This window comes from Seriola dumerili, unplaced genomic scaffold (assembly GCF_002260705.1).
Source record: "Seriola dumerili isolate Sdu_G_001 unplaced genomic scaffold, Sdu_1.0 BDQW01000086.1, whole genome shotgun sequence".
Lineage (NCBI taxonomy): Eukaryota > Metazoa > Chordata > Actinopteri > Carangiformes > Carangidae > Seriola > Seriola dumerili.
This window is the reverse complement of record NW_019174341.1, coordinates 52,309-76,505: the sequence shown is the minus strand read 5'-3', so window position 1 is coordinate 76,505 and position 24,197 is coordinate 52,309. Positions and strand designations below refer to the sequence as shown.

General features: G+C 43.7%; 3 protein-coding genes across 3 annotated transcripts; 2 read left to right on the top strand and 1 right to left on the bottom strand.

The window, feature by feature from the left end:
• The first annotated feature begins 851 nt into the window (after positions 1-851).
• On the top strand, positions 852-5,804 carry cnot8 (CCR4-NOT transcription complex subunit 8). Its single transcript, XM_022744669.1, has 7 exons — positions 852-918; positions 2,181-2,393; positions 2,520-2,713; positions 3,063-3,224; positions 3,792-3,936; positions 4,058-4,168; positions 4,980-5,804. Exons 2-7 carry the CDS (start codon positions 2,277-2,279, stop codon positions 5,106-5,108), a joined length of 858 nt encoding a protein of 285 aa, XP_022600390.1. The 5' UTR covers positions 852-918; positions 2,181-2,276; the 3' UTR covers positions 5,109-5,804.
• Positions 5,805-5,900: 96 nt separating this feature from the next.
• Positions 5,901-20,156, bottom strand: gemin5 (gem nuclear organelle associated protein 5). The gene is made up of 28 exons (XM_022744671.1): positions 19,951-20,156; positions 19,045-19,199; positions 18,373-18,554; positions 17,870-18,021; positions 17,652-17,750; positions 17,378-17,510; positions 16,977-17,142; positions 16,039-16,251; positions 15,375-15,460; positions 14,891-14,973; positions 14,079-14,215; positions 13,502-13,575; positions 13,106-13,287; positions 12,731-12,870; positions 12,440-12,611; positions 12,137-12,349; positions 11,989-12,045; positions 11,754-11,906; positions 11,313-11,396; positions 11,028-11,165; positions 10,312-10,459; positions 10,080-10,199; positions 9,735-9,945; positions 9,258-9,524; positions 9,006-9,168; positions 8,150-8,606; positions 7,615-7,702; positions 5,901-7,013 (listed from the first exon to the last, which is right to left on the bottom strand). Exons 1-28 carry the CDS (start codon positions 20,090-20,092, stop codon positions 6,849-6,851), a joined length of 4,380 nt encoding a protein of 1,459 aa, XP_022600392.1. The 5' UTR covers positions 20,093-20,156; the 3' UTR covers positions 5,901-6,848.
• A 307-nt stretch (positions 20,157-20,463) lies between these two features.
• Positions 20,464-23,780, top strand: mrpl22 (mitochondrial ribosomal protein L22). Its single transcript, XM_022744670.1, has 7 exons — positions 20,464-20,494; positions 20,592-20,634; positions 21,455-21,590; positions 21,799-21,864; positions 22,385-22,462; positions 22,575-22,644; positions 23,465-23,780. Exons 1-7 carry the CDS (start codon positions 20,470-20,472, stop codon positions 23,674-23,676), a joined length of 630 nt encoding a protein of 209 aa, XP_022600391.1. The 5' UTR covers positions 20,464-20,469; the 3' UTR covers positions 23,677-23,780.
• Positions 23,781-24,197: the final 417 nt, after the last annotated feature.

Genomic DNA, 24,197 nt, shown 5'->3' with positions numbered 1-24,197 from the left:
TTTTTGGTTGAGGTGGGGACATGTAGTTTGTGTATTTTTGTTCTGAGGCTGTTTTTCATGGCTTGGGCCCGTTTGTTCCAATGTAAGGAATGTAATCTTAATGTTACAACATACACACTTTAGTTAACAGTGTGCTTCCAGATTTGTTTCAACAATCTGCATAAATCCAGGCCTGTAGAGAAATGGTTTTGGTGTGGATGAACTTGACTGGTCTGCACATGCACAGAGCCCTGACCTCAACTTTATCCAACAACTTTGGGATTAACTGGAACACCAACTGTGAGCCAAAACTTATTTCCCAGTATCAGTGGCTGACCTCCTGGGGTTGAGTGGAAGCAAATCTCTGCAGCCAGAATCCAAAATCTGCTGGGAAGCCATATTCGCTAACTATTCACCATTATCAGCAAAATCTTAATCTATTGACATTTCAATAGTAGTGGCACATATCCTTACATATTTCTAATTTGTATTTATATATCATAGTGTAAGGACATATTTTATATTTTATCTTTATAATATGACTTCCTATTCCTACTCTTTTTGCTGTTACATTTCCATTCTTGAGGGAGCAACTTTAATTTACCTAATATCCCCCTGGGGTTTGATACAATGCCTTATATTAGCAATTAAACAAATTCAAATCACCTCCATTGTTTGTGAGTGGTAGCAAAATTAATTAACAAAATCTCGGTAAAAATGTAACCAAATGTACCGTTTGAGCCAACGTTATAAAGGCTTATTTCACGTCGTTACTCCCTCCGGTACACTAGGTGGAGGTGTACACGTTCAATGTCTGAGTATCAACTGAGTAGCCGCCAATAAACACAAAGAAGAAGAATAGGCAGTAGGAGGAAGCGAAGAAGAAGCCACAGCGGCGCTATCAACTAGCTTGGCAGGTTACGTCGAGGAAATTCTCTGGTAAACGAATTTATTTTAATACTTTTATCGTTTCCACAGCGACTCTCTGTCATGTCCGCGGTGTGTGTAGCCGCTGTGAGATACTGATAAGTGAAAGAGCAGCGCCGTTTTGTTTAATGTTCGCTCCCGTGATGTTAGCTTGCTCGATAACGCGAGGATTAGCCTGGAAACGTTAGCCGTCCATGCTAAAGCCTCCGGCTAGTGCTTTAGCCGCTCGCTGCAACACCGTTAGCTGCTATTAACAATATTTCAAATTATGTACTTACTAGAACCGCCCAAGTTGTTAAAGATTGTCAAGTCTTCCTGAAAAGCGTAAGTTAAGAAGAACGCTCGTCAAATCTGGTGTCACTTTGTGTTCGGTTTAAGTTGTGTTAGCTAGCTTCAATAGTATAAACAGCCACCAGCTATGGAGGGTTAGTCCAACTTGATGTCATGGTAACACAGAGTTAATTAAGAGGAAATTATCCCTCATACTTATTCTACAGGAGCTGTATCTAAATGTTTTTGTCTCTGCAGTCTATGCAGATTGTAAATGTGTATATAAGACAGTAGAGGAGGCTAAATATTAAAAAAGACCTCACAGATACAATAGTAGTACAAACTACAGCCTCTAGAATTATCATGAAGTTGAATCGGCAACTTCTCTAACACAGTTTCAACATAAACCTAACATTATTACGTTCAGGAAGGTAGATTTTATTGCAAGTTTGTTGTGTTAGAGTGCACTAATTGTACCTAGGTGGTGCATCTCTGATATACTAGCTTGATATTAAAAGGCGTGATAAAAATGGTTCTCAGAAACAGAGGTACCTTCCCTCTGGCTGAAGAAGGAAATTGAAATGCTATATGATTCATTGATTTAGTAGTAAGAAGTTTTATGAGGAATAAAATAATTGAAAGTTGCAGCATACCCACCACAATAATTTTTTTCACAGCAGTAACTGCAGGAAGCTTTTCTTAATAAACCGTTTGCTTCTTTAAACTCGCTAGTTCACTCTGTAATTTACATCTCTGTCAGCGGCAATCATTTCCCATTGCTGTCATAATGCTTTGTATTTTTTCTCATTACAATGATGTTTTATATTTGATTATTCTTGTTAGATTTTTTCACCTTTTATCAGAGTTACTTTCCTGCAGTACCTTTTTGTTATTGGTGACACCAGCAATCCTCCTCGACCACCATTCATATCATTGTTCTGATGCTAAAGTTAACCTGAGGTTTCAGTGTGTTCATTACCTGCTTTCTTTTCATTCTCTCCCAGAGTTGTTCTGTTCTTCATCACACACCGCCTCGGCTTCGTCCCCCTTCACGAGCACTGCAGGATTGTTGGAGTTTCAGCTCTCCCTGACCTGCCAACATGCCAGCCGCACTTACAGATTCCAGTCAGATAATCTGTGAAGTCTGGGCGAGCAATGTGGAGGAGGAAATGAGAAAGATCCGGCAGATTATTCAAAGCTACAATTACATCGCCATGGTGAGAAACCTTCATGGATGTTGGTGGTTTTTAAATGAATGATAACTTCAAGATTAGTGGAAAGAACATAGTTAAAATTATATTATTTTTTCATTGTATTTATTTATTTTTTCTGTTGTTCACCAGGACACAGAATTCCCTGGAGTCGTCGTCCGACCAATTGGCGAGTTCCGCAGCACAGTGGACTACCAGTACCAGCTGCTGAGGTGTAACGTCGACCTCCTGAAGATCATCCAGCTCGGGCTCACGTTCATGAACGAGGACGGAGACTATCCCCCCGGCACGACGACGTGGCAGTTCAACTTCAAATTCAACCTCACGTAGGCGACTTGTTGCTCTCCCCTTTCTCCTTCTTCCAGCACTCTCTGAAATTCAGGAAGTCTTTTTTTCATCTCATACCAGGCAGAAGTTGATGAAAGTTGTACTGAAAGTTGCTGGTGCTGAAAAAGTTAGTGGAGTTAATATTGAAATTATAAAATTTTCGATTCTTGAATCACCGGTATCTTTATTGGAAAGCCAATAATGTACGATAATGTGTTTTTGTTGTACACTGTTGAGGCTTTATTTGCTGAAGTTGTGATCATCTTCACCTAAAAGCTGTATCAGCTGATGGATGAGCTTGATGATAACACTACCTGAATCTTTTTTTTTTCTCTCTCTTCCTCACAGAGAAGACATGTACTCACAGGACTCCATAGACCTGCTCCAGAACTCCGGCCTCCAGTTTAAAAAGCATGAAGAAGAAGGAATCGACACGCTCTACTTCGCTGAGCTGCTCATGACGTCCGGTCTGGTGCTTTGTGAAAACGTCAAGTGGCTCTCGTTTCACAGGTCTGTTGTTTGTCCTGATTCAGCTTTTACATTGTTACCACCAGTTCAGACATCTCTGCATCCTACAGTGTTTTCAGTCTTTACACTGTGCACAAATAAAATGACTCTTTTGTTCTTCCCTTTTCAGCAAGTAAATTAAAAACACCATTATATTTCTGCTTGCATTTAGAATACTAACAATTAGAATGAGTTTTGGCACCTGCAGCCCTCCACTTGTGTGAACAAAATAAATTTCAAAATCAAAAAGGTTTCTCAGACTCAAAGTACTGATCCAGGGGACATTTTGAAGCCTGTTACTGAAGCCAAAAAATCAGTTCTACCATGTAAAGCTGGTAGAACTGAGGAGGAATGGAAACAGTGGTCACTACCATGGTGCAGGTTGTGATAAACTTGGACACCTCAAGACAAACAAATATACCTCCTCTCCACTCTTCAATGTTATCTTAAGAAATAACAGGAATGCTCAACTTTGAGCCATGGTGATTGTTTATTAGTTTAAATCCAGTAACTTCAGTGTAGTCCATCAGTCCTGACCTGACTCCTCCTGCTCTGGTCTGTGTTTTCCAGCGGCTACGACTTTGGTTACCTGGTGAAGCTCTTGACAGACGCACGGCTCCCTGAGGAGGAACACGACTTCTTCCAGATCCTCAACTTGTTCTTCCCAGCGATCTACGACGTCAAGTACCTGATGAAGAGCTGCAAGAACCTAAAGGTATCGTATCCTGGATACAGATGGGCAGAGTAACGTTGTTTCCACTCAGCAGTTTGAGACTCCACTGTATGAGAAGTTGTATGATAGTCTTGAGATGTCTGACTGCTGTGTATCTGCGCAGGGGGGGCTACAGGAAGTGGCGGACCAGCTGGAGCTGAAGAGGATCGGGCGGCAGCATCAGGCTGGATCAGACTCTCTGCTCACCGGTATGGCTTTCTTCAGGATGAAAGAGGTGAGAGCACAATTATCCTCTAGTCTGGTCTTTTATAATTTCCACTGTAGATCTGCAGCATCATCAGAATTTCAACCCAGTTTCCTTTAACTTTTTATATTTTGTCAAGCGTAGTCTGTATTGTCCGCACCATCAGAGGACCTGGTTTACTTTACTGTGCTGATCAGTGTCCTCAGAGAACATTACTTTATTTTAATGCTTGGGAAAATAAAATCAGGTCAAAAATGGACTGATTTGTCATTTAAGAAAATGATCTGCTTTTTTTTTTCTTTTTAATCTGTTTAAAAAGTCTAAACTTTGAGGAAAACATGTGGTGACTAGTACACACTGCTAAAAAGTCCAGCCTTAATAAGTCATCACAACCCTTATACAGGAAATCAGGATAAGCTTAACAGCATTTAATGTTTAATCTGCATGTTTTTATAAAGACATTTAATGTAAAAAAAAAATTAAATCAAATACATTCAAAATGTACTCACTTAAGACTAATGAAACTAAATGAGATATTTACAAGTTCCTGTTAAACCTAATAATGCTGGTCACACATGTGACAGATGAGCTTTTAGACAAGGGGGAAGACGTGTTTCCCATGGTGCACAGAGGTCTTGTAATCAGGACGTTGCTAGTGCCTGACTCTAAACAAAAAACTGCGGCCGCCTGAAGCTCGTGAGTTGTGTGGTGGTTGATTCTGTGCAGGACTGATTCATCTCAAACAAGCCTGTTCATTTCATGGTTCCTTTTTTTTAAAAGTTCAAAGCACGGTGCAAAAGATCAGACACGTCGTCTAAGTTAAACTTTTTTTCTTGTTCAGCTTTTCTTTGAAGACAACATTGACGATGCAAAGTATTGTGGGAGATTGTACGGCCTGGGCTCGGGCTCCAGCCAACCGCAGAACGGCATCTCCAGCTCGGGCCAGGAGGAGACGAACAACAAGCACTGACCGAGCGCTCGACCTCTCAAGTGGAACTCGCACTTGTTTTAAAAGAAAAAAAAAAACCCCAACCAGCAGATTTCCCCTCTGAGCTCCCTCGACACTCGATCCCTGAACGAGACGGAAGTAAATATTTCTTTAAATTTCCCTCCTGAGTGACTGTAAAATGGACTCACGGTGACACCGGCTCACTCGTTTCTTTTTAGTCACTTGTACTGAATGTATGGCCATATATTCAGAACACTTTTTTAAAGATCTTTCTTCATTTACAGCATTAGTGACACCCTTCTTTACAGCATGGGACCAGCTCCTGTATCACACTGTGATTTCAGACCAAACCTTGACAGGAACAGTCAGATCCTTCAGTTCAGACTAAACTTCTCATCAGCGGGGACTCGTATTCTTGTTGCAGGGATTTTATTTTTTTAAGTTAATGCTGGAAGGGCCTGTAAATTAAAATGTATAATTTTGATGAGAATAAAATGTTTTAGCTCTTTTCCACTTTCAGAAACTTTTAACAGTGTATAACTGTGCTTGGTTATGCATGTGTTTCGATGGGGAAAAAACTACTACTACTACTGTTCTGTATATTCACGCACCAAACCAAACTGTCCACCGTCAGGTTTACAGATGTTGTGCTTACTGTTGTTTTTACATTCTACATTGTTTTAAACAGTTGTATATTAAATTGTTTTGTATTTTGAATGTAAATGTTAAGTATTAGATCCTTTTCTTTAACCACACTGACACACAGCTTCTCCGACATTTATGTTTAAAAAGGTTCATTTCCGACCTTTGACTTAAAGTTCAGTTTCCTCCTTACCTAGAAAGTTGTCTGCAGTCTCAGAAGGAAAGCTTTAAAATATAAGGAATGCATCCAGTGCTGAAACAATTATGTGATTTAAGAAAGATTTGATAAAGATATTTTGCTAATTAATTATTCGGCACAAATGTTCTCTTGTTCTAGCTTGTGTTTACAAAGATTAAAATTTAATCAAAAGTTACAGTAAGCGCCAAGTTCAACTAATTGTTTAGTTTTCCAATAACACTGTCTGATGTCAGTGATCCCACTGATCCAACCGTCGTTTCAGAACCCGAAGATTTTCAAAAGTACAAAACAGAAAAGCTGATAATTGATTTTAAACTTACAAAACAAATCAGACATTTGTTGGCATTTTAAAAGGAAGTGTTTGCATTTTTTCCAAGGTTGTTCTAAAACAGAGAATTTTACAGTAAATCTACAGAAACTACATCTGACAGTCCAATTAGTTTCCATCTTTAGAATCTAACCTGACAACCGACAAACATTTTCAGTTCTGAATAGGCCTTTCATTGATATATAGCCACAGTCCAGTATTTCACTGTTTGGTTGGATATTTAATATTAAAGCTGGTATTAACTGTGGGCTCAGACGGGTACAAGCACAACATTGTTGAGATTTTTTGCGGTGGTTAAAAAAAGGACCAGTAGAAAGTCATTCACCAGTGTTGACTGATCAGTCACATCAGGACACGGGAGAAGATTAAACAAGCTGGAGTCCTGCGTTGAATCAAATGACATCACTCGGCTGTGACCTGCTGCTCCTGTTCCAGCTCCAGGCCACACAACTCGGCCTCTCTCACGCACATCTGGATGTAGAATCAAACTGACTCAGGATGTTTCATCATCTTGTTATTAAAGATTTTTTTTTTTTAATTCAACAAACAGCTGTACAGTGGAAGTGCTTCTTTTAGTCTCGCAGTGAGAGGCTCAGGTGAGGAATCGCTGGGCGGCTTTCAGGACCGGCGTCGCTGATGCGTATTTACGGAGCAGATCTTTGGCCTCCTGCTGCAGGGACTCGGAGACAGACGGTGAAGACTTGGTGAAGTGAAGGAGAACGAGGCAGCACTCGACAACATCTGGATGAGGATACATCTGAGAGAGAAAACACAAATATGTAACTGCTGAAGACGGAGGCGATGAGATGTGGGTGTACGACTTCTTAAAGTCTGACCACATCAAATTCAACTTTAATCCTTTAGGAGTTCATACACGAAGGTGAACACCTGGATACATTATTTTTGAACAGATATTCATAATCTCCACAGGATGAACCCCACTGACATTTCCTCCAGCGCCACCAGCAGGTTGATGCTTTTAGTTTTCAGTGACATGATTCCTCTCAGGATGAACTGTGATAACCTCAGTGATCCCTTTAACTTTTCATCCGGTGCCATCATCAGGTCAGAGTTTAATTTGTCCAGATCATTTCATTTATCACCAAATATCGAATAAGATTAAAAAAATAATGTTTCATTCCCATCAGTCTCAGCTCTACTTTTTGTTTAGCGCTAATTAGCAAATAGTAGCATGCTAACATGCTAAACTAAGATGGTGAATATTATATCAGCTTGTTGTCATTGTTAGCATTTTAGCTCCGCGCAGTGCAGCCTCATGGAGCCGCTAATGTGGCTGTAGACTATTTTTTCTGTTTGGGTCATGTGATCTCATACTGTGTGTGTGTGTTGTGTTGTACCTTGATTGTGTCTGGCAGGTCAGCCAGCTGTTTCTGGTGCTCTGACATCCTGGTAGACAAAGAGAGGAAGGTCTCCTGGTCGTCAGGCCTGAGGGAGAGAAGACGCACACAAAGAACAACGAGTCCATTACTAATCAATCCAGGCAGCTCAAACATATAAAATCTGAACTGTTTGATTATTAAGCTGACTTCAGATCAGTCTCCACTAGCAGTAACTTAGCTGCTGTAAACTCTCAATCTACAAACTAAGTGGTAACTACAGCTGCCAGATAATACAATCTACAATATCTCCCTCTGACAAGTAGGAGTACACGTATAAAAAGTGGCGTAAACAACAAAGTATAAGTTCTACAAAACTGTACTTAACTACAGTACTTAACTAAATGTACCTATTTACTTCCCACAACTATAAGTCTATGTCACAAAACGTCTGAACTACCTGCAGTTTCATGTGGTTTTTGAAGCCTCTAACATCACAAAATAGAACAGAACAAGAAACAAGTCTATCATGAATCATCAGTATCAGAGTCCTCACCCCCGTCTGTTATCTGATATCTGCGTGGACGCGTCGGCCTGTTCCTCCCCAGAGTCGAGCTGCCCTCCCTGGGCGTGGCTGTGCTGCAGCACCATGGCCGACAGCCGCTCCTGGATCTGTCTGACTGACCTCTGCGTCGCCTGATACGCAGCGTGAGACTCACACAGGAGAAGTGAAGCATCAAAGTCCAGTTTATCCACCTCCCCGTTTGGCGGTGACTCTGACAACCCTTCGTTCACCACCTTGTCCTTCACCTCGTCTCCAGCGCCGGACTCGGCTGCTGAGGGGGGCGACCCGTTCTGGATCTGGTGGTTTTTGGCCGAGCTGCTCCACCAGCGTTCGTACAGACGGTGGTACTGGACGAAGGCCTGCAGACTGTCGGCAGCAGCTGAAGCAGCTTCTTCTTCTGTGTGATGAAGGGTTCTGGGATATTTCCTGGAACAAACTGTGACGTCACCTGATGAAACAGAGAGGGACAGAGAACGGTGGCATCGCAGCTCAGAAAATAAAAATTATACACAACTGATGCTGGTTGAAAAGTGGATGTCACAAGTTTCCAGCTTCTGGTTTTCTGTGAGTGTGTTTTTTCCTGGATGATTGACTTGTTAAATCAGTTATCAAAGGTACAGCTGATTAATTATGACCAAATCAGTCATAACAGAAATCTTTAGGATCAACATCTGTCTTTGATTCATGCTAAAGAAAAGTGTATTTAAAGTTGAAATAGTGAAAAATTTCTGTTGCACCAATTCAGACATTATTGATTGATCAGAGAGAGAGAGAGAGAGAGAGAGAGAGAGAGAGAGAGAGAGGGAGAGAGAGAGAGAGAGAGACACAGACAGACAGACGTGAGTACCTTCAGGGAACAGCAGCCTGCAGAGCTCTGCAGAGACACAGAGATGTCCGGCGTCTCTCAGCCAAGCTGCTGCCTGCCACAGTTCCTTCATCAGCTGTCCATCATCATCCATCAACCAGCTCAGTACAGACCGGGTCAGATGGAGGGATGAATACAGCAGAACCTGAGGACGAAGAGAGAAAGAGACGTGAAGAAAGACAGGAGGACAGCCAGAGACAGGAAACAGCTGGAATCAGTCTGAGGACTCTGTACCTGTCTCAGGGGGACGTTGGTCGTGGGCGCTGGACTCTCCACAGACTTCAGTTCCTGCAGGAGAGTGGTGACGCTGCGATGTCCCGCCGACTTTTGTGAGACGCCGAACTGCTCCTCCCACACGTCTCTCACCCGGTCCAGGATGCTGATGTGACCCTCGCCCGGCGACGCCCACAGGTGGCTGGAGACGCAGGACTGAGGTGCGACCCCAGAGTCGGCCAGCGTCACGGAGAACAGCTCGGTGACACAGAGGTGAAGCCTGTGGACCTGTAGACGATGGAGATCACTTTTCAAGTCAGTCATCTGACTTTCACAACATCTTTTTCAGACAAAATTATTCACTCTGTTCTTTTAATTCACATTTTTAAAGACTCTGAACCTGCAGGTCTCCTGTTGTATTTGGCTTGTCTTGGTTTGCATGTGTTTATAAGCTGCATGATTTTATTTTCCTGTGTTCGTGATGTTTTTGCCACTTACCAACAGACCCTCCTGTGAGCTCAGGACCTCCTGGGCTCCGACCCAGTTCTCAGCAGCGGCCAGGTCTTTAGCGCACCTCAGCGCCAGCGACTCAGCCAGAGCGGCCTCCCCGGAAACTCTGGCCAGGCTGGCCGCCGTCCTCAGCGAGGAGACGTCGTTCTTCCTGGCGATGACTTTGGCCGCGTCGAAACTGGCGCCGGCAGCCAAGTAACTGGGAGAAGAGGTGAAGTGAAGGAGAAAACACGGGTTTAGATAATGTCTGTATAGAGATGTTAGTTTAACCACAGCAGAGAGGTGAGAAACTAAATGCTGGGAGAACGTTTTCTAAATCTTCCCATCTCTCACCATTTGGCAGCAGCAGAGAAATGTCCGTCCTTCTCCAGCACAGAGGCCCAGCAGGTGTAGAGCTCCTTCAGGACCGGCTCGTCTGCCGGCAGCCGGGCTTTCACCAGAGCTATGGCCTCCCTGTCATGACACACACACACATATGAATATCACCTGGAGACGACAATGGCAACAAGAAGCAGGTGTGTGTCGTTACATGTCCGTTCAAAACTGAAGGATTAAAGCGGCGAACCTGTAGAGCTTGTGAGAACGCAGCAGGTCGACGGCTTCGTACAGCTTGTTGATGGACAGCAGGTGGGACGCTGCCTTCAGGTACTGCTCCTGCAGACACAGCTGCTTGACGAAGGCCTCCACCGCCCGGCTCCACACCTGGAACCCAGCTGGAGGAGCAAGTTTCAAAATCAGAAGCAAGAAGACCAATGAAGGAAGGATGAAAGACTAATGTGAGGGAACAAGCAAAGAAGCAAGTCCCTGCTTCCTCTGTCAGAGGTTGTTTTTAAATTTAGAAACTCTTTTGATTTACAAGTTTTATGAAAAGAAATTTATTCAATAGAAATGAAAAATAAATGAGACATCAGTCAAAATTATAGATGTTCCAATAAAACCAAATAAAAAGATCAGTAACTCAGAATTATTCATTTAAAAATGAGTTGTGACTTTCATAATTTAAATTATAATTCCAGTTATGATTTCAAGTTTAAATAATTTCATGCCAATTATTTATAAAAACTTTTAATTTAATTATTACGTAATAATTATGATTATTTCTTCAAATTAGGAGATACTTAGTAAATCTCCAGTGCAACCAGCCCCAGTTGCTCTTAATTAAGAATCTAGTTCTTAAATTAACTAAATGTAATTTAATCAGTCGAATTTTAGCATCGGAGGTTCTGAGTGTCCGTCAAAGCCCAGGTTTAACTCGACACGTGTCAGTATTAAAGTCATCACCCATGGGAGCGACGGAGAGCAGGTGGTCGTTCAGCTCTCCCTTCTCTGTGGCGAGCTGCAGCGCCCCCTCCAGGTCTCCACTCCACAGCCGCAGGTACACCACAGACTCGTAGTGACCCGCCTCCACGTGACCCTCCTCTGAAGACACACACACACACACACACACACACGGTGAAGGTGTCAGTTTTTAATTATGTGTTAATTAAACCTGTGAATCTATAAACAACACACAGTACACCTGTGCTAATCTGATTACAACACAAGAAAAATAAAAAACACACACACCTTCAGACTCAAACATGCGGTGCAGAGCCTGTCTGTCAGAGAAGAGGCCGAGGTGGATGTGCTCTCCTTGGCCTGGGACACAGCCTGCAGCCTCTGAAGACACACACACACACACACACACACACACACACACACGTTGGTACGTTAATGGACATAATACAATGCCGAACCCTTTACCCTAACCTCAACCACCACAACTAAATGCCTAACACACACACATCCCTGTGAAGAGGTGGTACATGCATTAGTTTATTTTTATCTATGTAGATATACACTAATTAATCGTTTCTGTGAGCAGTGACAATAAAAGTGAATCAAATCTTATTGAATCTGAAATAAACCAGATGGAAACAAAGTGTGCGATGCAAAGGTGATCACTTATTCTGACAAACAGTCTCTTTCTATATTCTCATCACAGCCCAGTGAACAGGACCGGCCCACGGCAGAACTCAGACTCACCGCTGTTGTGTGTGACGGAGGCCAGAGTGATGCAGTCCTGCAGCAGCTCCTCTTTGGGCCGATGGTCCATGGACGTACTGATGGGCAGCATGGAGCGAGGCTTCTTCTTCTTCAGCAGGTTTGAGTCCGCAAACACTGACACAAACAAACCCACACAGTTACAGACACAAACGTGCACACGCGCGACTTCCAGCTGAAGTTCAAGTACAAACTGTACCTGGTTTGTCTTTGCTCTTCGCAGCAGCAGAAGATTTTCTTTGTATCTCAAAAGTGGCTGAAACAAAACGTCAGAATTCATTTGTGACGCTTACAAAAAAAAAAACAAGGTCCCAACACTCTTACGCTGTTGTTTCCCGCTCCGTTACCTGGGGGAGGTGCAGGACTGTTCGTTGAGCTGACGTCATCTTCCTCATCTTCACCGGACAGTTCCTGTCCCGTCACACTCTTCTCTCCTCCTGTAACCGGCCCTCCGTTCATCTCTGACGCTGCGGCCCCTCCGGCCCCGGGCGTCTTCTTGTTCTTCTTCTTCTGCTTGGGATTGGCTTTCATCTTCTCCCTCAGATCCACCATCTTTTTCCCTGAGAGGTCAAGCATGTGAACGTTAGTGTCGAACCTGTTGTTTTTTAGTGTTGGAGCTTCTGGTTCTGGGTGTTTGAACAGTGTTTCACCTTTGGGTGGTTTTGTAAACTCTTGTTTGGAGACTCTCCACTCCTGCACGGTGAAGTCCTTCCCTCCGGTCCAGATCACATCTGGATCGACGGGAGACCAGTCCGCGCAGAGCAGGTAACCAACGTGACCGCGGTAGTTAGAGACAGCTGCCTCCTGCAGCACGTCCCACACCTGAAGAGAGCATCCAGCAGCGTCACCCCATGTTAGACTGACTGGATTCAAGTGGGTGAATTGAAACGGAGGAAAAGGTCATTTATCATGGTTTTGTACCCATGATGCCTGGTACTGACCTGAGCTGTGCCGTCGTACGAGACGGTGACCAGCCGGGCCTCGTGGTGCGGACTCCAGGCCATGCCGGTGATTTTACCTGTGTGACCACACAGCCTGCGGTACGGCTCCGTCAGCACCACGGGGCTCTCTGGAGGATCCTCTGCACGGACACACAACACTCATGTTAAAACCTTTAAATGTTACACCGCTAACGCGTGATACTCATCCCAGAGGAACTACTACAAGTCACAGACGTGCTGTAGGTTTTATTTTCTTCTTCTTTAGTCTGTGATTTCTTACATTCACTGAGATTTGAACTGGAACCTTCAGGGTAAAAAGAGTCCCATGGGTGCTAACAGACTGAGTAAAACGGTGTGTTTGAGGACTCTGCCCACCTATGATGGAGCGGAGATCGTGCACGTAGACGACGGCGTTGCTGGAGCCCGAGGCCAGGAGGCAGTGCAGCTCGGGCGGAGAGCCATGGTCGTGGTGCCACCGCAGGGTGTTGATGATCTTGTGGTGCTGCTGGATGCTGCACAGCAGCTTCAGACCGGGAGCCTGATACACATCGATGCACCTGCAGCAGAGGGTGATTCAGATGAGTCAGTGTGACACCCGCTCATACACCCAGAATGTGACCCAGTTAACAGAGCGCAGCCGTTCACACACAAGCTAATCCATTTCTCTGTCGCCTAAAGACTCTGCTCTATCATCGGACAGTTGGTCCCTCCCAGGACGCCACAGCCCAATTGTCTATTATGAGAAAAGGTCAGGCCAGGTTGTCCACTCACCCGTCCTCGTTGCCGATGGCAACCACTTTCCCATCTGGCTTCCAGCTGAGGTCAGTGTGTGGAGACAGCTTGTGCTGTTGGGAAGCAGAGATCACCTTTATAACCTGTTCAAATCACGTCATTCACATTCAAACAGATATCTGCTCCATCAACGCGTCCACACTGACGACCTCAAGTCTGTCAACTTCTCCTGTGACGTTCCTGGGTGTGTTCTCCACCCTGAGGTGTGTGTGTGTGTGTGTGTGTGAGGTTTTATTGTGGCTGAGCTCCTGAAGTCTGAGATGAAAGATAAATAATGATCGATTTATACTTAAAATGTGATGACAATATCATTTTATATTACGACATTAAAACTACTTGCATCCATTTGAAAAGATACATAGGCCAAGAGTGGCTCCCTCTGGGGGCACACAGCATCCAGCTGTTACTTTCTAACGACATGCAGAAAGAGGCTGAAGAGCTCGACTGCTTCAGGATTCTGCACAAAACTGGAAGGACGGTTCACGAAGAGGCCAAATCTCCCAGACACCCAGAGAATTACATCATCATATCATCATCACGTCAACTTCGCTCCCACCTTGATGTTGTTCGTGTCTCTGATCAGCCTGTCGATGTCCGACGCCTCTCCGCTCAGCTTCGTCGGGTCGTGCTGCAGGATGACGCCTTCGCCGGCGCAGCTGTACAGACTGTAGGACGACTTTCCTCCTGCCGCACCTGAACATCACATGCACACAAGCTTACAGATGGTTTCAGGTTGATGGATCAACAGACTAATGTTGATGTTAATTGTTGAGATTCTGCATGAAGCCAATTATCTCAAACACTTTCACTGCAAAGCTGCTTCCTGGTTCAGCTGTGATTTAGCATGTTTGCAATTAATTGGACAATTTAATGTTTCACATATTTGTGTCTTGTTTAAAACTAGTTTAATGGCTCGTACACTTACGTCCCTTCATCTCTATTATAAAGCTGTGTCGAGCAGCATTTCCCCATGTCTCAACAGAACTATGAAACTCCTAGGTTGTTGATGGTTATCACCTGCATTTACCTGCTCAATAGCAGGTAAAATGTGTAGTTTACCCTTCATTCATGCAAACTCAAAGGATTTAAATATAAAGAACAAGGAGCAGCAGGTAAAAATCTACTTCCTGCATCTTGATATCGCCATGAGCAGCTGAAGTGGGGGGGGGGGGGAACAGTCAGTGTTTTCTGAGCTCATTCAATTACAGGCGATTACAAAAGGGCGAGCAGAAATGTTTCAGCTTTTTTTTTTTTTCTTTTCTGTTTCGCTGACTCGCTGCTTTTCGGCTTCCCGCCGCCGGTGTTTTTGCTGGGTCAGAGCGTTCGGGGCAAACAGCAGCAGTTGCTAAGAGTTCATTAGGAACTTACCAAATGACATCGGGGGCACTGGGGGTCCCCAAGCCAATGTGTACACTGTTTTTCGGTGATAGGAGCTCGATATCTGAGGAGGCCTGGGAGGAGACGGAGCAGAACAAATGACCAGTCAGGAGTAAAGGACGTGGACAGCTGCAGGAAAATGGAACATCGGGGACCCCAAAGGGATTATGGGAAGGATCCACAAGGTCCCCCGTGAAAAAAAAAACAACAAAAACAGTTCAACTTCATGACTTTCACTAAAAGTTCCCAAACTTAAAGTGCAACTGAAATCGCAACAGTCATCTGTTTTTGCAGGTTGGGGGGGGGGGCACTCTTCACAGCTTTCATTAGCACATTGCTGCACTTCTCGACGAGCTACTTTCTCAAAAATGCTAATTTACACCCGTAGTCCCCAGGCAGGTAACATAAAACTAAAAACTACTGGAAACCATTAGGTGACAAAACTTAAGACAAAAGTAAAATGTGAAGAACTTACTTGTTTGAAAAGACGTCGTAGATTCCGACTTTACCATCGTCTGTTCCAAAGGACAAGGATCCCTCCCTGTTCGGGTGCCACGCCAGCTGTGATGAGAGAAAAACTTTCCTAATGCATCTTTATCTCAACCGCTTCTCCTGCGTTATCTCACAGTTTGTGAAAGGAGTAATGGCCAGACGCCTGATATCGTTCAGCTGTTGTCATTAACCTCAGACACGACTGAGGTTTCAAACATTACAATGAAAAATATTAGGAGAGAGTGTGAGAGAGTGTGTGTGTGTGTGTGTGTGTGTGGCCTTATCAGCAGCTCAGCTGAGGAATTTATTAAAAAGCCGACTTTCTGACAGCAGAGAAATGTCATTGTTTTCTTTTTCCTCGCTGCTCTGAGATTTCCCTCTTCTAATATATTTCACAAAACTCCCAGAGCCTCAAATACAGACTATATGAATTACAACTACTCTAAGTTGTCTTCATCACTTCTAGATATACGATGGGCTAATACCATAGATCAGCGCAGGCAGCTGTTTTTGTGAATATCTTTTCTATAGACTTGTTTTTACAAACAAATAAAAAGAGGCTACATGCTTTGTTGAATCCTTCAGAAGTCAATTAAAGTTCATGTTTCACTTTGATAAACTTCCACGAGGCGTTTTAAACTTCTTACCGCTGTGACCTTGGACTTGATGCCCTGCCAGAAGGACCTGGTGTCGTACTGGTTCTGGGTGGTCAGCGTGTTCCAGACCCGGATCATGCTGTCGCCGACGCCCAGCGCCAGACACCCTGCACCCACGGGGGAGAAGGTCAGGGTGTAGACGAAGCCGCCCAGGGTGGGAAGAGTCCAGCAGCAGTCCAGAGAGTCCAGGTCCCAGCATTTAATCTGGAGGATAAAGACTCAGGTCAGGGCTGTTAGCAGATGCACGACTCCTTCAATATGTCGGCTTGCTAAAAGCATTCCTAGCAACAAGATGAACCAGCTATTAGTCGGATGCTAAGCTAACCCAACTAGCTGCTGACTGTAGCTTCATATTTAGTAGACAGATATGAGAGTTGTACCAGTTTTCTCATTTGCATTTTCCTGCTGAGAGTTATATGAGAAGATTGACACAAATGAGGTGAACAAGTAAGTTTCCCAAAATGTCAGACTATTCCTTTAAGCTCTTCATTGATGGAGTTCATCGTTCTCAGCCTCATCAAGCTTGTTGCTAATCAACAGACAAAACAAGAGCAATAAAACTAGAAGAAGAGTTGATTTAATGTAAGTGTTCCTTCACCAAAATTGAGTCAATTCAGGCTTTTCCTGCTTTTATAGACCAGAGACTTCCTGTGTTGAAATAAAGGTCAAATATCTGCTGTTACTCAAAGGTATGAGTTTGTAAAAGAGCTGTGTAAGCGGGGCTGAGACTGCCGTGAATGTCAAGCAAGGACTGACTCATGATTTGGTATTTCAGCCCTAAAAGATATCTCTACCTGGCCCGGATGAAAGGTCATCAAAGCCTCGTCCAATAATAAATAAATATATATTATACAGCAAACCTACAAAAAAGTGAACTTTGCCTGGATGTGTCAGAACAAAGGTTGTTAGAAGCTCCTGCTGTGACGCACCTCTCGGTCCATGGAGGTGCTGATGAGCAGCTCTCTGTCGTCCTGCAGGTGAACTGAACTCATGTTGAAGACGATCCTGCTGTGGTTCTGACCGTCTGAAGACGTGCCCAACAGAGTCCACCGCTGCTTCCCCGACTTGGTGAGGTCCCACATCACCAGCTCGCCACTGAGGACGCACACAGACACAAACCCAAGAAGGCTCATAACTAATGTAGGCGTTTGATAAATAACGTCTCTGTAAAGTACTTCTGCACTGATAGCTCCTCTCAAAACACGATATATCATCAACACATATGTGCACAACAAATGACCAACGCTGCTGAAAGCCACTACAGAGCTCTGCTGTTATCGTGTTTCATCAGGTTTCCTCCGATGTTCTGATTAAAAAGACGCGCGTGTACCCGAAGCAGCTGGACACCAGTTGTGTCGGTCGTCCCTTCGGCCAGTGGACGCTGAGCCAGAGTCTCTCTTTAACTCCGGGGTCGACCGCAGAGCCTCTTTTCTTCAGATACGGCAGCTTCAGAGTCATCACACCTGCAGGTGGAGGACGACGAGAGGATCCATCTTACTTAAAAGGACGTCGGCAGTGAGTGTGATAAATGACGACTACTGACTGTCCTGCAACTAGAATCAATAGAGAATCTAATTTGGTTGAAACTTGGCTGAATCTCTCACCTTTGCCCTTCACTGTGCTCCAGATCCTCACCGTCTGGTCTTTGCTCCCAGAGGCCAGATAGCAGCCCTTCTCCTCCCCTGCACACGCTCCATTAGTTACTATAGGATAAAACCAACAACCGTGTCTTTGTCTTTGTCCCATCAAAATCTTGTCAGTTGTGTAAAAGAAACTGCACTAAACGAATGTGGGACTGGTGTTTGTATAAACTGACTGCTACCTTCACTGTCCTCGGGTCTGCTGCAGAGGGCGTCCTCGCCGGGGAGAGGCGACCACGCCAGCGAATGGATCTCATCGTCGTGTCCACGGAGACGCTGCATCACCTCGCCTTTCTTACTCACGTCGATCAGTACGATCATCCCGTCCTTGTACCTGCGACAGTGCAATGACAGCGTCGTCACAGTCATTGATGTTTCTATGCTTCTTTGGTTTAGCTGATAAATGTTGTGTGTGAGAGCTGAAACTAATTTTCAACAGCTGTGATTCGAGACAGACAGCGGAAACAGAGCGTCTGTCTGCAGACGTCAGATTTAAAAGATTTTTATTTGATAAATCTTTCAGAAGCAAATAAAAAGAAGTTTTGTGGATGCTATTTTTTTTTCTTTAAATGGGGGGCTCCAGAGATATGTTTGAATTTCTTTCTACATAAGTAAGTTTAAGTATTTCAGGGTTTTGTTGAGAAGAAAACCATTTTAAATCACATGTCCTCTGTGGTCTTCTTACCCGACGGCCACAGAGTTCCAGCTGTGAGGGGAGCAGGTGAGGCAGAAGATGGTCCTGGGCTCGGGAAAGAAGCTGGCAGTGTCTCCTGTGTTGTACCAGTGACAGACAACGATGCCCTTCTCATCCCCCGACACCACCAGGTTCTTATCCACCGGGGACCAGTGCACTGCTGAGACGGGGCTCTGCGAACGGACAAAGCAGCTGTAAGTGACATCATGTTCACACTGTACGACAAAATAATGAATTAGTCTGAATTCAGTGGAAGGTTTTCGTATCTTATGATGGTAAAAATCTCTCTAACTTTGACCACCTATAAAAACGCCCTTGAGACAGTCACTGAGTTTCTGCAGAAGAGCCAACTGTAGAAATGTGTTGAGCCGTTTGTCAGAGTGAAAACTGTCCTCTGCATCCAGTCGAGCTCGGATGGTTCATTTCTCCCCAGACTGGGTCAGCGGTCCAGTGTCTCCATGACAGCACAGAAATGTGAAACCAAAAATGTGTGACAGTGTCTGAACAGAAGAAAAAAAAAAAAAAAAAGCCTTTGCTCCAGAGCTGAGAAAGCTGCCTCCTGCTTACCTTCTGCTGCCGGTACAAAGCAGACAGCAGCCTGCAGGGGGCGCCAGCATGGTGTGTCGAAATGCAACACTGGCGATGAGACAGTCAGACACTCACCTGATGAGCTGCATGCTCCTTGATCAGCGTCTTGTTGTCCGAGTCCCAGAAGCGAATACTCCCATCGGCGGCGGCGCTGACACAGATGTGACTCTGTCCTGCGTGCTGACAGAATGAAAAGCCTGACACCAGGTCTTTATGGCCGACGAGCTCGCCTGAGACACACAGAGGTTTGGACGTCAGTGTCATCACAATGCAAAGACAGGAAAAAGGCCACAAGGTGCTGAAACATGAGTGGACATTTGCTCGGGAGGATCTAATGAAAGATGCTACTGAACTGCATTATGGGAATGGATCCTCTGTTTTTGGAGGCTCATGAAAGTGCATTAAACAAATTATGATTAATTAATTATTTAATCTAAAATATTACTATCACAGTTTCTCAGTGCCCAACATTTAACATCTACATACTGTTTGTTTTAACAAAGTTATCCAGTTTACAATGATGAAACACTTTAGAAAAGCTGAAACCAACAAATGGGTCAGTTTTGCTTGATAAATGAAGAAACGGATTCACTTAATTTGAAAATTTGTTAAACTGATTGATCATCTGATCTTTCCAGCTCAAATCACAAGGGGATTGTACAGTTTTAATGCTCAATCACCCATTAAAAAAAGTAAATGTCACTTGAACTTGGGTAGATTAAACATCAAAGATTTATTTGACCTTTCTGTGGCTGACGAGTTGGTTAATCAACTAATAATTTTCAGCACTGGCCTTTTCCTGTAACTTCTCCATCCTATAACTGGGATTTGTTTCTCTGACAGCACAGACTCCCAACATCAGCTTGATTTGGACAAAGACACGACTTCTACCGGTGTTTAACACATTTTCTGGGACTTAAACACAAACACCAGAGTGAGCCGCGTGTTGTGTGTGAAGTCCAGCAGTGACAGCAGACTCACCTACAACCCTGCAGGAGGATGCAGACACATCAATCAAATAAATGATGTTTTTGGCTCCGACGCCCAGTAAACCGCCGCTGTTGACATCACTGCAGCGCGAGCAGTACCAGTTGGGAGAGGCGGGAAGCGACCTTTCGTGCATGGCGCCTCGGATAGTTTAAATTTATTTATTTTTTCTCAAATAAAGTCTGAAAATCCAAAACCAAACTTCTCACATGGTACTCGCACTATCGTATCTACAACATTAACTACCGTACGATCGGCGCACTGTCGTAAATTTTGCCGGTGCCGACTACGGCATTGTAGTTGGGTCAAACCGTGCCGAGTTTGCTTTCTCAACCCACAATTACACACGTTAAAAAACACAGTATTACCAATAGATTTAACTACCAACGTGTTGTCAGACGTAATAGGTTATATACATCGTGAAGGCGGCAAATAACAAAGCAAACATCGCAGCTAACGCTGTAAACATAGCTAACGTAAAGCGAACACGAGAGTGTCGTAAAATAATGCAAGATGGCGACGGCAATGACAGGACGTGGTGAGAAAAATGCAGCCTGTTTAAACACAAATTTTCCATTAAATAACACTAATTACATCTGCTGACGATGTTTTAATGGACTGATACTTGTTTTCAGGTGTCGCTTTTATTAGGAATATATCTGGGGTGTTACACTCAAGGTAAGATATCAGTAGAGCATCATAGTTACAGCTGACTTACCTCTCGCTTTAGAAGGGCAAATTAGCTGGAAAGAATCGTTTGTTTATACTAGTAACTTAAATACTAACCATGTTACACGCAGTGATAACAACGACAATGTCCTTGGTAGTATTTACAAAGAGAAGGAGGGCTTGTGAATTACTAGCTAAAGGGACATTTTATTAGGTTAGTTTAAAGGATGAACATGTTGATTGGTTTAACAAATCAATTAAACGAATATACGTAATTTTTTAAAATTAAAATATCGACTAATAATGACGGATATGTACGTGTTTTCTCTTGTTTTACCCAATTAATACTGACCTTTATCTTTCTTACTAGAGGAAATGTCACTCAGCTCAGTCCTTCAGATTGTTTCACAGTTTTAACTGCCTTTGCTGGGAGCTGTTGTATGGCATGGTGATGAGGCTCAGTTCATAGTGTCAGCAGCATTACACATAGATAGATACATCTATAGAGCATGTCACACGATAATCAATCTTTAGGTATAGGCACAGGAAGCAGCATGTGCAGAGATACTGTATATTCTGCAGTTAGGAGTAGAGTTGTGAGTCTTTAATGCTGAATAGTTTGGTAGACAGAGACCTGTAGCACCTCCCAGAGGGCAGAGCCTGGAATAGATATTGTTAAAGATAAGATTAGTCACATTTGATTGTATCTGGTCTTTTGGTTTTTCTGTTGTTTTACAGTGATTCATATGATAGTTTGTGAGAATCTATGATTTTAGGATGGTCTACAGTCACATACGTTTCTTTTCATCTTTACTCTACATCTCTCTAGACTACAGGCTCTGGGTGGCAGTCCTCAGCAGCTCTCATGTCTCCACACCAGCACTTCACTGGAATCAAAACACTGGGAGAGGAGGAACAAAACGGTGTATCCACCTCAACTGTCAGAAGAGCCTCGCAGACCAGCAGTGAGTCTTTCTGAGTTGATATAAGGATTTACTGAGTGTCCTGCTTCCGACTTTGTTTGAATAGCTACCGCAGAGTTATAGAAGTACAGTGTATGTATGTTTATATAGAAGCTGAGGAGTCGTCTCTGTATGTTTAAACAGTGTAAAAGTTGATCCATGACTCCATCATCTCCATCATCTGATGACTTTTGTTTGTTTTTTTCCACAGGAGATCCACCACAGCAGGAGGCAGATTAAGTACAGCAAAGACAAGATGTGGTACCTTGCCAAAATGGTAAGACCTACAACCGAGACCTTTCTCATCAATATCAAATCCTAAAGCAGAATCACCAAGAATAGCATCAATCTGTATCACACTATCATATCTGTCCACTTAAGTTATCTTGCACCATTCACCTCCAAAAGCTGATGCTTGTTCAACAGACATTCCTTGTTATGTTACAAGTGAAAATAGTATTTCTCAGTAGTTTAGTAGTTTCTTAACATTGTCAGATTTCTGTGAACACTATTTACTATTTTGACATCATCTACTGTGCTTAAAAGATGAAAATAAATCTGGCATATGTGTGCCATGATTATCTGGCAGTTTGTGTACTTTGATGCATTACTGTACAAACCTTCTATATGTTACATGCTGTTTTCACATGGTTGTTTTGTTTATGGAGCCACTGTGGTCTGGGTGCTGCAGATACAAAGCAGCCTCCTCAGGCAGTGCAACACCCCCTGTCGTCCTAACAGCTGCGCAACAAACGCTCATTTTGTCCTTTCATCTCACCGTTTGTTCTCCGTCGCAGATTAAAGGGATGAGCATTGATGAGGCCGTTGCCCAGCTGGAGTTCAACGACAAGAAAGGGGCTAAGATCATGAAAGAGGTTCGTAGCTCCGAGCTGTCATTTACTCATCTATTATTTTTCATTTCATCCTCCATCCTGTCTTTGCAGTAGATGTGTATGGATGAATGTCACAGCTCTTTGTTTGTTTCAGGTCCTCCTTGAAGCTCAAGAGATGGCAGTCAAGAATCACAATGTAGAGTACAAGTCCAACCTGTATGTGGGTGAGTGTCTGTAGCACTGACAACTGCACAACACAAGCTGGATGGCCTAGAATGAACAAGTACAGCCTGCTCTATATTCATCATTCATTCAATCTTTATTAAGGACACAGCTCATGTCCAAAATAATCAGACTTTTACAAACTGTAATGGCAGTGGTTCTTCATTCCAGATGAGAAGTCCCAGCTTCTTGGGACTTTAAGCAGCAGCCTCATACTGTCATTATAAGCCACAGTGAGTGTCTGCATACTGCCACAGGTGGGGCAGTACAGTATACTGTATCATGGAGAACAGAAAGCTTTAAAGAGAGAGATCTTAACCGTCTCTGAGCAAACACTGTCAGTCCTGTGGTTTGTAGTTAAGGTGGAGGTTAATGTGCGTTGTTGCTACAGGTCTCTGCTGTAAGTCATTTTGCTCCATGTACTGGTGCCTGGGATTCGTTAACGTCTCAACATGAAGCAGTTGATAGAAAGTAGTTTTTGAGGCATCCTGCTAACTAACAAGAAAAAACAGACCAAGACCAAATTCCGTGTGTCTATACTGTATCCTGTATTTTAATGATGCAGTGTTTTTTAAATATGTAGACTTGAATGTTGAAAGATCTTCAATTTACAGTAATCTCATATTAGTCCTCACACGCGCAGCAGATTTCCTTGAGTTCAGATGCTGTGTGAGAGAGTGAGTCATGTCGAGTCGCAGCCGTAATTACAGATAAGCTCAGACTCACTTCCATTTTTATTTTGACCTGTCGTCAGTCAAAGGCACCTCCGCAAAGTAAATGAGTTGTAGTGTCCCTTATCGCTCTCTTTCTGTTTATCTGCAGCTGAGTCCTACTCCGGCAAAGGGAGGTACCTGAAGCGGATCCGTTACCACGGCCGCGGGATGTTTGGCATCATGGACAAAGTTTACTGTCACTACTTCGTCAAGCTGGTGGAGGGCTCGCCGCCCAAACCGGAGCAGAAGAAGACGGGCTTCGACCAGGCCAAAGAGTACGTCCAGAACCTCAAGAGCCGAACCATCATCCACAGCCTGTAGATCATGTGACCGAGTTTCACATGTGCTTTTTACTGTGTGTCTCTGTGTGTGTGTGTGTGTGTGTATGTGTCATTTGCCATTTGTAAATAAAAAATGACTGACTGGATAATCATACCTTCTAGCATTTGTATTTTTTTCATTGTTTTTTATATGTATGCATGTGATACTGACTGTGGCCCATCAGTGTTTAAGATGGGACAATTACTTCTGTCATTTTCTACAACAGATTATCTCACACGTTCAGAACTTTACACAGATCCTCTGCAGTAAAATACATGACCAAAGAAACACACCACATATCAGGTTAGTCAGTTCATTCACACTCATCTCATTCAACCAGAGCCCCCATAATCAGATGTTCTTCTCCTCCTTGCTGCCTTAATTGGAAGCAGCTGCTACCTGCACAGGTGTGCTGATGGCAGATGAAACTGGGTCAGGGGTTAAGTTACAGAATTAATGAAACTGTGGTAAGGTTTTGGGATTTATTTGAGTGACTGACCTGGGATATTGTGTTTCTGTTA